Raw genomic sequence first — 13,317 nt, 5'->3', positions numbered from 1 at the left:
ACATCAGAGCTAGCTGCTGTGTTATGTGTCACCACAGAGGTATAACGTCCTAGTGCCTATATCCTGCCTTTGCACTAATGAACCGCTGAACGTCTTCTGAATTCCAGTGATGAATCAATTCTTCATAGATCCTCGAACGGTTACAGGGATAGGACTATAGAGGCCCCATCCATGCTCCCACTGTTGCACAAGTTAATTCATAGCGACCTTTTCAGCTGAAGTCTGCGGGCTACAGCAACCAGGCAGCCCACAACTGAGAATTGCCACCGCATGTTTCTGCAGCAGTTGTTTGATAGCTTCTGACTTCATCTTAAAGAGACATGATTTAGAGCACGCAGGACTGGGATCTCTTGCAGGCATGATGGGATATCTCCCAGGTGCAAAGAATGTAATTATAGCCGACACTTCGAAGAGCACTTTGATAAGCCACCTGAAATGTGTACACAAAGTTACGTCACCCTGCCCCTATCAGTTTGTCAATGCCATCAAGAGTCACCTTTAATATTCCCTTTAATTGCCCTTTTTTTTTACATTTTCCATGTCGTTTGAGTTGGGATGCAGGGATGTTGCTGGGGGTTAATTAATATTACAAGTCAGGGTTAAATTAAACTGTTTTCAAAAAGCTGCAGCTTTGGCATTTGTCACTCGTAGCAGAAGACAGTGAAATAGATTCACGTTGAATTACAGCTTTTGGAATAGAAATATGGTATTTGCACTTTTGTATTATTATGATTGAGTTTTGGGGAACTTAAGAGAGTATACTAAATATCTAACTACAAGGGTTTATAGTCTCATATTTCTGAGCTTTGTACACGCAATGTTGGGCGATCAATTATCACAATATGTCTTTCTTTATGTTTCAATGGAGCATTTTTTGGTAGATGTTTACCTTGTTGTAGACAAATCCAAATCTCTGTGTAAAGGAGTGGCTAAATCAGCTGTGATGGATACTTGCTCTATCACAAGTATACATATATACGTTTTGCAACTTTTTGTCTGTGTCATGAAGCTGTGTGTGTACTTACCCTTGAGCCCGTCCAACCCAAGAGCGCAAAGGCAAAATGGTCCACAGGGGGAAGGACGAAATCCACCCGTATGGCTTTCCAGTCTTTACAATCTACACAATCCCTCTGCCTCGCACCGTCCACAAGCGACTTCTTCAGTTTCATCATCAAGAAGCACTTCTCAAAGTGATCCATGGCCTCGAAATTTCTGCTCGGCTGTCTGGTGTTGTCAAACGTTGATTCTACAATATCGTAATACAGCAGAATGCCCTTGAGAGGAAGAGGTGAGGAAAGACAGCATTAGTACTTCTCTGGGGACAATAACAATGCTGATGAGAGATTTTGACATGTTTTAATAATGCCCGCAGTGTGGATGACGGTCCATTCAGTCTGATATGTATATATTTTAAACCCAGAAAGATTAAGGAAAAGAAAAATAGGTACATTAAAGCACTGGCTGATTGGCAGAGATACAAAGATTGTCAGCTTTCAGCTTTGTACCATGCTGTGCCTTTAAACCACATCATGAAAATTGTTTTGACTGCATATTCTGCATATCAAGTGCTTTTATAATGTTTAACAACAACAAGGGAGCCTATTTTTTAACCTTTTCAAAGTCAGTTTAATTTAAACTACCTGCACTTTAACTTGGCATTATAAAATGTGTATAGTTTCACTTCTGTGATTGTCAGGCAGCTGAAGGATAGCTTGTATGGGGAATACTGAATAATATAATATATGCTATGCACAAAACATAATACTGAACTTTAAATGACTGATTTCAGAGAGTATTAACCCATAAGAACCATATCAATTATTCATGCATTCTAGAACTGTACAGGTTATATGAATTCTCTGCAAAAGTAAAAAAGTAAATCTTTTTGGTCGAGGATATTGTACATAGTTGCAAACTACATTAGCAATAAAATAATAATGGGAATGTACTATAATTGGTATGCAAGAGACAACAGATGCATAGCTTATGATAATTTCATAGATAATAATTACTTCATGATTTTTAAGTGTGTCATTTTCAATATTTGATCCCGTTGGAGAAAATTACACATCTTGAACACGATTCATCTTTTTACTTTTGTATCTGCAGCTTTTTAATTTTAGTGCTGTGAAAAAAACAATAAGTGCCCCACATCCTATATATCTTAGCATGAGTCAAAATATAAATCATGGGATGCCTGAGTGTACACCATAGGATTTCTCTCTCTCTCTCTCTCTCTCTCTCTAACTGTTAAATGTCGCAGCGGGGGGGTGAGGGAATCGCTTAAAAATAAGACATTGATGCTGTAAAGAATAAAAAGATTTGTCTCAATCGGCCTTGGATGAACTAGGAGGCATACTGATTTCCTCTGGGTTCCAGTCCAAGTTTATTATTTAGTTCCCCTGGTTCCTGAACACCAGGGCGATTAACATTCAAAATTGTCAATTTAATTCCACACTTCCGCAGTAATTGTCAGGTTACAGTGCTCTCTTCGGCACCCATATATCTGCAGTTTTAGTCTCGTGAAGCAATAATTGTTACAAAGGCTGGCGCCCCACACTTCAAAACCACGTCCATTTTCGTCGGGGGAGCACCAGGGTTTTAGAGCTCGCTGTTATTGCACAAGGATGTGTCTAATTATATTTTATATTTAATTCAGTATCAGGCACAAACTGTCAGTCCCATTGCAAAGGCAGACCTTGTCTTGCTGAGAAATTATCAAATATATCAGTGCAAAGCCGTCACTCAGACATTGAAATCTGTGCGGATGTCTTTGGTACCGCCACAAAAAAAAGTAATCATGTTTTTAAAAGAAATCATCTGTGGGAAACGCTTGCCTTGTATGGAGTTTGTGAGATTTGTGTTGCTTTCCTATTTGATTTGTTGTGGAACTATTAATGAATAGTTTATCAGTAGTGTATTGGTCTGTAGTATTGGGTTCTTTCTGTCAATGTGTGAGTTTATTGTGCTCTTCTGACAAAGCACAGTTGACTCAAATCAGCCAATTCAATTATTTATTTAAACTGAATTATTTTATTTAAATGTTTACATACAGTTGGTGAAATTATTAGGTACAATCTTATTAAATATAATATTCATTTCTCCATAGCTTTGCTTGGAACATCTCTGTGACGGCCAAAAAGGTTAGCTTATTTGTTTTTTGGAAGAGTATCAAAAAGTGACATTGTTTAGGACTTCATCACCAGACACACATTCTGGATCAAATGTCACTTCCCTGTGACTAAGAAATGACAATGTATAATCTCTTTAAGTGGTGGATTTGCTCGTTTAGCAGAATATGCCTGCATTTAAATTTGCTTTGCTTTACTGAAAGTATTAGCTGATTCCTTCACGTTTGGAAAACCTCGTCACTGCAGAAGCACGATTCTCCGAAAATCATAAACAATGGCTTTGATTGGAGACGGATTAACTTATTTGAATTAAGTGTTTTGAAGCAAACCCCAGTATTTTCAAAGTTCTTTGTACATATCACAGAGAAATCCAGGTCTTGTTTCTTTGTATCTCTCATGAGGACAATGATATACTTACCTAAACACTTACTCATCATAGTTTAAACTGTCAATTGTATAAATGGAGCAACTGAGACACATATGACTCAGTGTAAAGAAAATGTATTCATGTCATCGTTGAATAGAAACAGTTCATATTAAAACAGTGGCAATAAACAATACTGCATGAACCATTGGCTTTAACAACTAACATTTCACATGACGTCTACAAGGTGATAAATAAACCCAATATTTTTGAATTAGTGTAAATATAGTGTCCACATACATAGTCCAATAAAAAATACACTTAATTGGCTTAAAAGCATTTATTCCACTTTATATCAGTGCCATATAGGTTTTTTTTTTAATTCCAGTTAAAAACTTAAAGAAAAATACCTGTGGAGAAATCAACAGGCCTAAAATACAGTCGGTTCATAACTAAACTGTTTGCTCTGCCCTCATCACAATAGACAAGCCTTTGAAATGACTCTGAACACCATAATTACGCTGTCAAACTGGTTATAAACAAGTCTGTAATTTTTTTAAACTTCATATTGATTCTAGATCAGAATGATGCAGTTTATCCTCTCTTCCTCTCTGCGGTTTGATTTAATTGCTGTATCAGGAAAACAAAAAGCCTATATATTACTGCAGTTATTGACGTCTGACTAGTATTTGTATTTCTTTGTTTTAAAAAGCTTTCAACCTGTGTCACAGAATGTATCAGGAAGTGGCACTGTCGTTCACGATAAAGAAAACCATATTAAAAAGCATTAATCCTTAAAATATTATAAGACAGTTAAGATGTGTGTTTCTTGACTGAAAGGCATGCATATATTTTTGTCTCCATCCTCTGTTTTTATTTTTGCTGCTACCTGAGGACTAACCTTCGCCGCAGCTTCCAAGTAGCGTTTTTATGACTAAAAATGTATCAAGCACGTTTACAAGGACATTTTGAGATAGATATATTTTTCCACCCCACAGGCTAAAAAAGGCTATAATATTAGGCCTTTGTGATAGCTTACTCCTTGAGGGTGAGATTGGAGATGACAAGGTTACAAGACTTAAAGTCAACCTCTGTTACCTCCACTTAATCACTGCTTCCCAAGTCTCTTGGGATCTGTCAGGTTTCGCAGCATCTATTCCGCACAACGCCGGGCACTTCTCGTCCTTTTTGTGTTTGTCAATTTACCCTTTTGTGCCTGGTTGTGAATCCCTCCCCACGTCCAGATTGGAATGTCACAATGTTTGGCGAAAACATCTCAAAGGGTTTATTTTTCGGTCAGGAAGTGACGCAAAGGGCAAAGCTAATTGTCTGTAGATCTGGACCTCTGAGGCAGAAACGGCCACAGAGTATTTTTAAAACCGGCGATGACAGAGAAGGGCCCTGCAGCCGGGCTTCAGAACCAAACGCTTCATCAAGTATCTCTCTCCAGTTTCTCTTTTGTGAGTAAACGTTTACCATGAGGACTTCAGGGGAGGCAGGTGGCACTGAGGGACATGTTCCTTTCTTCTTCCTTCAGGCGTCCCGCTATGATTGATTTCTTTGCTGATTGTGTACAGGGACCTTCTGAGAGGAAAAGACATGCTGCCACACGGCAACCTCTCCCAAGTATTCAAAGTCCTTCGTGAACTAATTCCACTTTAATCCTGTCTATTTCCACACGGCTTTGTGGGCGCCTACACTCTAGAAGAGCTCTGAGACGCAGCCTACGTTGAAGGCTGAGATCAGCTCTTTTGTTTATCTCATTATTTATACACTCAGATGTACTTGACTTCACGAGCATCCTCTCTTGCCCGTGACGAGTGCAGTTCCCTAATTCTCCTTCTCCCAGGCCCCGGCAGACACCCCCTCCTTGCTTTTCATTAGCACCTCTTTAATATTCAGAGCCCTGCTTTTCTGTTTACTCTTTCCTTTCTTGCTCACGAACAAAAGGTAAAGCAGGGAAATTGTCAGGAAGCTTCCGCTCAGTAATGGCCCACAATCAGGATCCTTTCTGCTTCGTTACGAGGGGTGAACCGAGACCCTGGCAGGGTTTGTTCGTCTTCAGAACCTATTGTTTTCCAAGCACAAATCTCCAGAGACAAGTGTCATATCCCCAGCTAACATTCGATTACATTTTACCAAGGCTTGACCTACTTTTACAACACGAGTGAATAGATCTGTGTTTCCGTGTGTTCAGAGCAAGCACCCCCTCAGAGCAGGTTTGTTCAAGACAATGTGAAGGAACGGCAGCCCCGCTTTTGCATGTTGTTATTCCTGTCGCACTTTATAAGCCAACCTCATTGAATATGATTCAGTTGTGCTCAGGGACAGCAACTTCATGACAAACCCAGTATTGTTATCAAAAAATACAATAATAAACTGTACACAGAAAGCAGAAAGCTTGCAAATCTACAAAGAGATGCATTTATAGAATATGGTTATTTTAACAGCAAACAGAATCTCTTAATGTTAACCCTTTGCTTCGTCATGAAGTACTGTACAACTTTAGATGCTCTGTACCTGATTTTTCAGTTCATTAATTACTTTATTCAGAAGTCCCTTCTCCTTCCCCGTCTCTGGAGTGGTGATCAGAAAATCAATATCATGGCCGAACTCCTTCCCTCTAAAAGAGAATATAAAGAGAAGAGATGTCATGAATGCATCATAATGAATATAGGAAAAGGCATTAAGTGAAATTCTCTCCAGTCACACGTATTAACCGTAATATAATGCAAGACTGGTTGGTCCTTAACACAATAATACTGCTAAAGCAGCAAGTATTGTAAGGACTTTTTTTTTTTTTTTTCAAATAACCAATTGGTCCCACATCATTAACTAAAAAGCTTTTTATTGGCACAGCTGTCAGAAAAATAATTTGCAGACATAATTGGATTATTATAGAATAACTGCATTAAAACCAAAATAGGAGCATTTCACGATTTCACACCAAAGCCATTCTGGGTTTGCAAGAATCTAATAAACATACAGCCTCTACAGCAAACTACACATCCCTCTGGTATCTGCAATTCACTAAAAATTATGTTTTTTCATAAATAAATAAATCAAACTGATTGTATTGCAGAATGCCTCTTTTGGAGAACAAGTAAACCCTAATTTCAACATTCAAAGTTCTCCTTGGCATGCAAAGCAGAGAGAGAGAGAGATAAACATCTGTATTTGCCAAATATGTTATAAGTACCTTATTTCTAAGTTCATACACTCTCACGATTTCACAGAGGGGTTACGTCACCGTACTGTTACACAAACATTATCCTCCTGGTATTCTTTCCAACTGAGGGAAATGGATTAATTTGCATTATTCTGCGTCGGCCGGCACTAAAGCAGAGCTTCTCCAACAACACCTGTACGGTGTCAACACAATGCATCATCAACACGGCTAGGGAAACAGTTGGGTAGAATAAGATGAAGTATTGTCTGAAATGCAGTGCTTCTCTTTGATATTCAAATTCAGTGTATAAGACATAAATGAGAGACAGGTGATGAGTCTCAAGACCCAGCAAGTGAGGAACAACCTTGTTTGGCGGTTGAACTCTACACTAGCCTATATTACCAAAAATATTGGGAATATAAATGCAAATACCAAAGTACTGCCCAATTACACCGGTGCACAGTTTCTAGTGTATCGAAAGCTATCGGTCTGTAGTCTCTTCCTTATTTGCCTGTCAAGTTCATCCCAAAGATATTCTATTGCATTTCAATCAGGGTTTTAGCAGTATTTTAAAGTCTAAATTGGCTTTTGGCTTTTGGATGTTGTGCTTGTGTTGGAAGACCTTCAGTGTAGAATCAGTGCAGGCAGTACAATATTGTTCTATATGTCATAAAATGAACTGCCACGCCCAGGAGAAAATTGACTTCTACACACATGACCTCTGTTAACAGTGGAAGATATGCCATTGCTCCATTTATATAGCAAATAGAATAATTTAAAGAAAGCTACCTATATATAAAATAGACTACTGACAGGAGAGCAAAGCATGAGTTTACTTTGTAGTTATTTCCACAGCATGAATCATATTTGCAATCGTTTTTTGATCTCCTCGCCGACCACTGATATCAGCATGATAAAGATGACACACAAGCGCAGAAAAGGAAGAAAGAAATAATGTGTCTGGCAGAGTCAGTTCAGAAGTGTGGAAAGGTCATCATACCAGAGCTAATTCAGTGTAGAAAATATTAAACGCTCAGCATTTAGAATCCACTGAGGCTTGCTAATAAATTTCAAATTCACTTGAACATGGGGAAATCAACTAGAAACATTTTGATTAGAATGGAAGAAACCTGTGTTTCATGTTTAATCGGAAGAGAATCGGGAAATAAGGCTTTATCTTTTCTGGTACACTCTGCAACCTGAAATGAAATTGAAGCAGTAAGTTTATTGTGAGGCTTAAATTACCGTCATATTCTGCCGCTGTTAATACATTCAGAAAACGGTTTCCTGCAGCAAGACCAATAAATTATATGCAGAAACAAATCCGTAGAAATATATGTGTAGGCTATATATGCACCTGTGTTCGTGTGTGTTTACAGGTATAGATATATACATTATATATGTACGTTATATATATGTACGTCTGTTTCAGTAATGTATCTGTTAAGGTGCATGTTATTTGCTATTTTTATAGACACGTTCTTTAGAAATCAATCCAACAAACTCAAAAACTATTATTCTCGAACAGATTTCATGAAGAAGCCATTTTTAAAACAAATTCACAGAGCAAGGATATGAATATTGGCCCTTCTACCTGCTGATTCAGCAATACAAAAGCACCTGCCATCTCAGGGTACTCTATACCACGTTTGTTAATTGGGAAAACAGTCCTATTGAGTCGTTTAAAAAAGACTAGCTCAGGACAGTTTTTTGCTGCGCCGGCAGATTTGTTTGTGTTCTTGATTAGCATCATATCAACCACCAATCAGTTTTAAAACATTTAAAATATATACGTTTAAGCGAATACGCAGATAGAAGTGTGCTCAGCTGGTGCATATGTGCATTGGAGCCAGCTCTGGCATTTAACTGCCATACATCTGTGCATATTCTGCATTTAGATCAACTACCATCAGCAGAAAATGTGACAGGGTGACAGAAGCTTCCTCTATGCTGATGAAAGAATCCTTCTCTAATGCTACACCTTGACAGCCTAGAGTTATTTAGCATTTCTTGCTCTCAAAACCCGCCATTTTAACTTTGCAACGTTAAATACATTCAAAAAGGGACTGATAGGCATTTCAAAGCTTTAAATGTGAGTTGCTTAAATACACAGATTTTTTCCCCCCCCAGTCCTGGATTGCAGCATCAGCCTCTAAAAGATATATAGGTGTGTTTTCATACAGTGTAAGTATCTTATCAGCAAAAAGTGCCATTTTTAAGAGTTGCTATTATAGATTAAATACCTTTTCCCCTTTTTGTTTCTGTTATAGATATGCAAGAAAGCCAAGAGAAATATGTGTGAATGCCTTGGATCTCATTAAATGTTCTTCAGCGGGTTTGCGGTCGAAAGTGGAAGGACCCCTAACCCGAAAGGACACACTAAAGGCTCAGGACCAGTGTGTAAAGACATCCAAAAAAACTGCCTGACAGCTTACAGAAAGGACTGAGACTTGCCTGATGATCTTGGGTCTAAACTTAAGCAGATCTAAGAGACATTTTGATACATCAATCACAGATCGTATTCAGCACCGTCCAAAGAGTGGTGTCAAAATGTTGACCGTACAGAAGGAAATAACTTCAGACGTGTTTGAGTACAGCTCTGCAACTACTTTCTTTCAACTTTAAAGCAATGAATTACTTCGCTATTTTATTAATTAAAAATCTAATTACACAGGCTAGTTGAGACTTAATGAAACAGTACAACGCATTAGGATGAAGTTAAAACACAACAGGACGTTTTTGTGGCCTGTGTGTCTTACTCACAAAGAACCAATGATCAGTTTCATCACCATTTGCCTTTTCTCTCTCTGGTGAAACCTCGACAACACGAAGAGGTGGACGGGTCACCGGGCCCGTTGGAAAGCACACCCAATCTTATCTACGCATCAGGAAGTCAAATGTAAATTAGTAATGGCTTCCTTTGCCTTGTTATTGCTTCCTGCTTAATCAGGTAGAACTCATTCGCACTTTAAAAATGGATAGACACCATCGCGGCTCACGGCTCTATTTTTAATCCTGTAGATGTGGCGCATCATCGCTTGCTTTCATCACTCTCCTGCACAAGGGCTCAGTTTTAATTGCATTAAGATCGTCTTTTCTGTGGTTTTAATTTAATGAGCAGTTTTCTATCCTTCAGTAAATACATAGCAATTAAATGCTTTTTTTTTTTTAATATCAACATTAAACTGACTCTAGGCTTTCAATTTCAGTGTTGGTGGGGCAACATCCATTGTAATAATAATCACACATTTAATAATACTACATTTCAAATAGTGTATGTTCCACCATAAGAGAATGAAAGCAAACAAAGCTTTATAGATTATAGTTTTTTTATTTACTGAAGCATAATGATAACATAAACTGATTAGTAAATAAATTAAACACCAACACTTTTAAACTTGAAAGCTTTGCTCAAGTAGCAAAACCCAAGATATTAAAACAAGACACCTGACTCCAGATTAACAGGCAGCTTATTAAAGCCATAAATTCATGCTGGCTTTGAACATAGGCAGTGCTTAAATCCCCGTAGGATACGTTCTCTTCTTTAAAGCCTCTGTTCCTTCCTGTGAGATGTTAGTTGTTTATCCTATACCACTTTTGTATATTGTTTAGGAATTTATCTAATGTATTTTTAGGCAATAATTTATAATTGTATACACCTCTAAAGTTTAAGACATTGGCAAATCTAATATAATTTCTTCCCCTTTGCACATCTGTAAATTTGCATGCATAATGTGTCGGCATGCTGTACACTGATATATGATCTGAATATCTGTGTATCTACACAAAGTATATATAGATAATATCAAGGCGATGTATAAGCAGCCTATGTTGATACATATTAATTATGTCTTGCTTAATTGGCCTTTAGTCATGGTACATTACATACAAAGCTATGCTCATGTTAATGTTTCATGTGTACACATTTTAAAGCTCATGCTGGTTACGCATTCATGTAATGTTATTTTCTACTGAAACAAAAGGACAACTAGACAGACCAAGAGACACAGATTACGTAGCTAGACATCCTCCAGAACAATGTCTATGACTCTCAGCACCCAGTCATAGAAAGAGCACACTTAGTGAGGTTTCACAGAAGAGAAATTAGACTTATCCCTGGGCTGAAGAGATATGACGACTGATTAAAAGAGCCACACTATTTTAGTCTCGGCAGGTGACAGCTGAGGGGAGACTTGACTGAGATCTTCGAAACACCAAAGGAAATAAATCAGTTTCACTCTAGCTAGAACTTATCCCGAACTGAGATAATGCGGCAGAACAGACGGACATGAATTGAAAGTTAGTAACTGGAGATTTGGAACCGATAGATGGAAACACTTTTTTTCCCCCCTCCAAGTTTGTCGTAATTACTTTCTCAAATCACACGATTGAATCTGATACCCTGCCAAGCCTCAAACGTAGGATACAGGCGGTCATAAGTCGGATGTCGTTCAGAGCTGAAAACAGGAGATATTTCTTCACATGGGTTTTTGCAGCGGTGTGGAACAAACTTCTGGTCCATGTTGTTGAAGCTCTTTCTCCTTGGAATAATTCATAAAGAAACTGCATGTGATTTCAAGTTCTCAGCTACAGAATGATGGACTGAATTCCTCAGTGATGTTTAAGTGCTTTTTCCTTCTAAATTAAAAGAGAAATCACTTTACATTTACTTAGGTGTGTTCACAATTCAACGTATTAAATATGAATGTATGCAGGACTACAACTTGCTGCCTATTTTATTGTTTTATTCAGTGACTATCTTAGGAAACCCTAATCAATAAAGCAAATAAAACCGAGGACAGTTCAGGTTGTTAACCTGTGTCCCACAACGGGTGTCAACTGTTCCTGAGATTTTTCATTGAGATGCTATTTTGTGGGGACATTAAATCAGATCCGTTTGAGTTGTTCTTGTGGTCTTATATCCTTCTATCTTTCATATAATTTCCCCTATGCATGCTGGGAATTGTGGGAGTTTGCTCAGATATTATGAAAGCCTGTGGCAAAGCACAGCAGTGGAAAGCTTTGTGACACGGAGGTTTCATGGGAATTGACCGCAAGGAAATACCTGCGCTAATATGAATACAGAGCAGGCCCATCCACCGGCATCTCGTTAGCGCCGTCCGGCAAGGTTTGGGCCGCGGCTCGGGCCGCGGCTCGACTGTGAGCTGTACTGTACCGAAGCTACTGCCCATGCGGTTCACTGAGGTCTGAAGCCATGCAGCTCCCACAATGCACCTGTCTGATTGATTTCAGAGCAAGTCTAAACTGGCTGAACTTATATTCAACGTACTGCTTTCAAAACAGAACAAAGCAAACCTCATACGGTAATTTGAAGTGTTAGTGTGTATATATATATATAAAAAAAATTAAAGAAATTAAATAATATGATCCTACTCTAGCTATAACAGAAGCACCGAGAGGCAAATTGACCAGTCTGTGCCTCTGATGATAGAAGTGGCCCGAAGGATGAATATATTAATGTTGTCTTTACACAGTTCATCTATACTTACAGAGATTTGCTATTAAAATTCCAAGATTAGAATCTCTGATCTGTTAAAAAAAGGGGGGAAATGTTAAAAGCAAAAACAAGACAGTGATAAAATGTCTATGCTTCATTCTTTTTACCTGCTGTGCGTAGAATCTCATTTAAACTGCCTTCTAGCTTGCTAAATAAACAACAGCATTAGTGTCAGTCCTGGGGAGAAACATCCCCTCCTTTCAAAACAGCCTGGTTTTGCATTATTTAATGAAGCACCGTGGCAAAGTATTCCACTGCTGCTTAATACTGGGAAAGTGCAGCTCTTTGGTTTCTATAATAAAACACCTTTTTTTTGGGGGAACCTGGCAGAAACAGAATAAAGTGACGTGAATGTGGTTCAAATGCTTGTACCCTATTTCTCTTTGCCATGTCTTTTTTCAGCACATGTTCTGAGTTTGTTCATTTGAAGTTCACATGTATTGAGTGACAAGGAGTTCTCGTTTCTTTTTTATCCTAAAAGCCTGTTATGGTGCAAGGGGGCATGTTGTTTACTGCAGTGGCTGGGTAAATATTGCGGGGGATTTGCCAGGCTTTATGGTTGTCCTCGCAAAAATCTTTAGTGGCTTTAAAATCAGAAAACCCCTAGATTTCGAAGAGAAAGATCAACAAACAAACCAATAGAGTGAAATAGGATCCAGGCACTCAGTAACAAAGGAGTTTGCAGAGCCTATACGTACAGCCAGTGGAAATATTGAAATATAGTCAGGACATATATATTACACACACACATGATTTCTCCAGGACTGGGAAATAAATGTTTTCAACAACCTTAGAAAAGCAAAAGACAGACCAATGTTTGTATCATTTCTATAGCCACGAGGTAATTCTGTTCAGGTTGAAATCTTTCTCTGGGCAAAATGAGATCCAGCGTGGGTCCGTCGTCTTCACAGTTCACTGCTAATTCGCTTGGTAACAGATTGGGAAAGCTAGGGGGCACTTGTTTAAATGCAGCTTCCCGTTTCCACACTGACAGCAGGCTATTGAGTGAAGGAGCTGTCATTAGTCAGTACTCGAAGCTACTCCGACAGTAAGCCAGGGAGTTTTAAGGAAACTGCAATTTTTAAAATGACTCTGGATGTTGAAATAAATAAATACAAGGTGAAGACAACAAAAT

General features: G+C 38.4%; 1 protein-coding gene across 1 annotated transcript in view; it reads right to left on the bottom strand.

Moving 5' to 3' along the window:
- The window catches only part of dntt (deoxynucleotidyltransferase, terminal), a 57,347-nt gene that overhangs the window by 23,114 nt on the left and 20,916 nt on the right, over positions 1–13,317 (bottom strand). Inside the window, exons 8-9 of the mRNA XM_066693083.1 lie at positions 6,016–6,118; positions 1,026–1,274 (exon numbers count right to left, since the gene is read on the bottom strand). Of these exons, the coding sequence (XP_066549180.1) occupies positions 1,026–1,274; positions 6,016–6,118 (352 nt within the window). The remainder of the gene's footprint in view (positions 1–1,025; positions 1,275–6,015; positions 6,119–13,317) is intronic.

The sequence above is a fragment of the Amia ocellicauda genome, chromosome 20, assembly GCF_036373705.1.
Source record: "Amia ocellicauda isolate fAmiCal2 chromosome 20, fAmiCal2.hap1, whole genome shotgun sequence".
NCBI classification, from domain to species: domain Eukaryota; kingdom Metazoa; phylum Chordata; class Actinopteri; order Amiiformes; family Amiidae; genus Amia; species Amia ocellicauda.
Note: the sequence above shows the minus strand (reverse complement) of the source record. Positions and strands in the feature narration are given on the sequence as shown.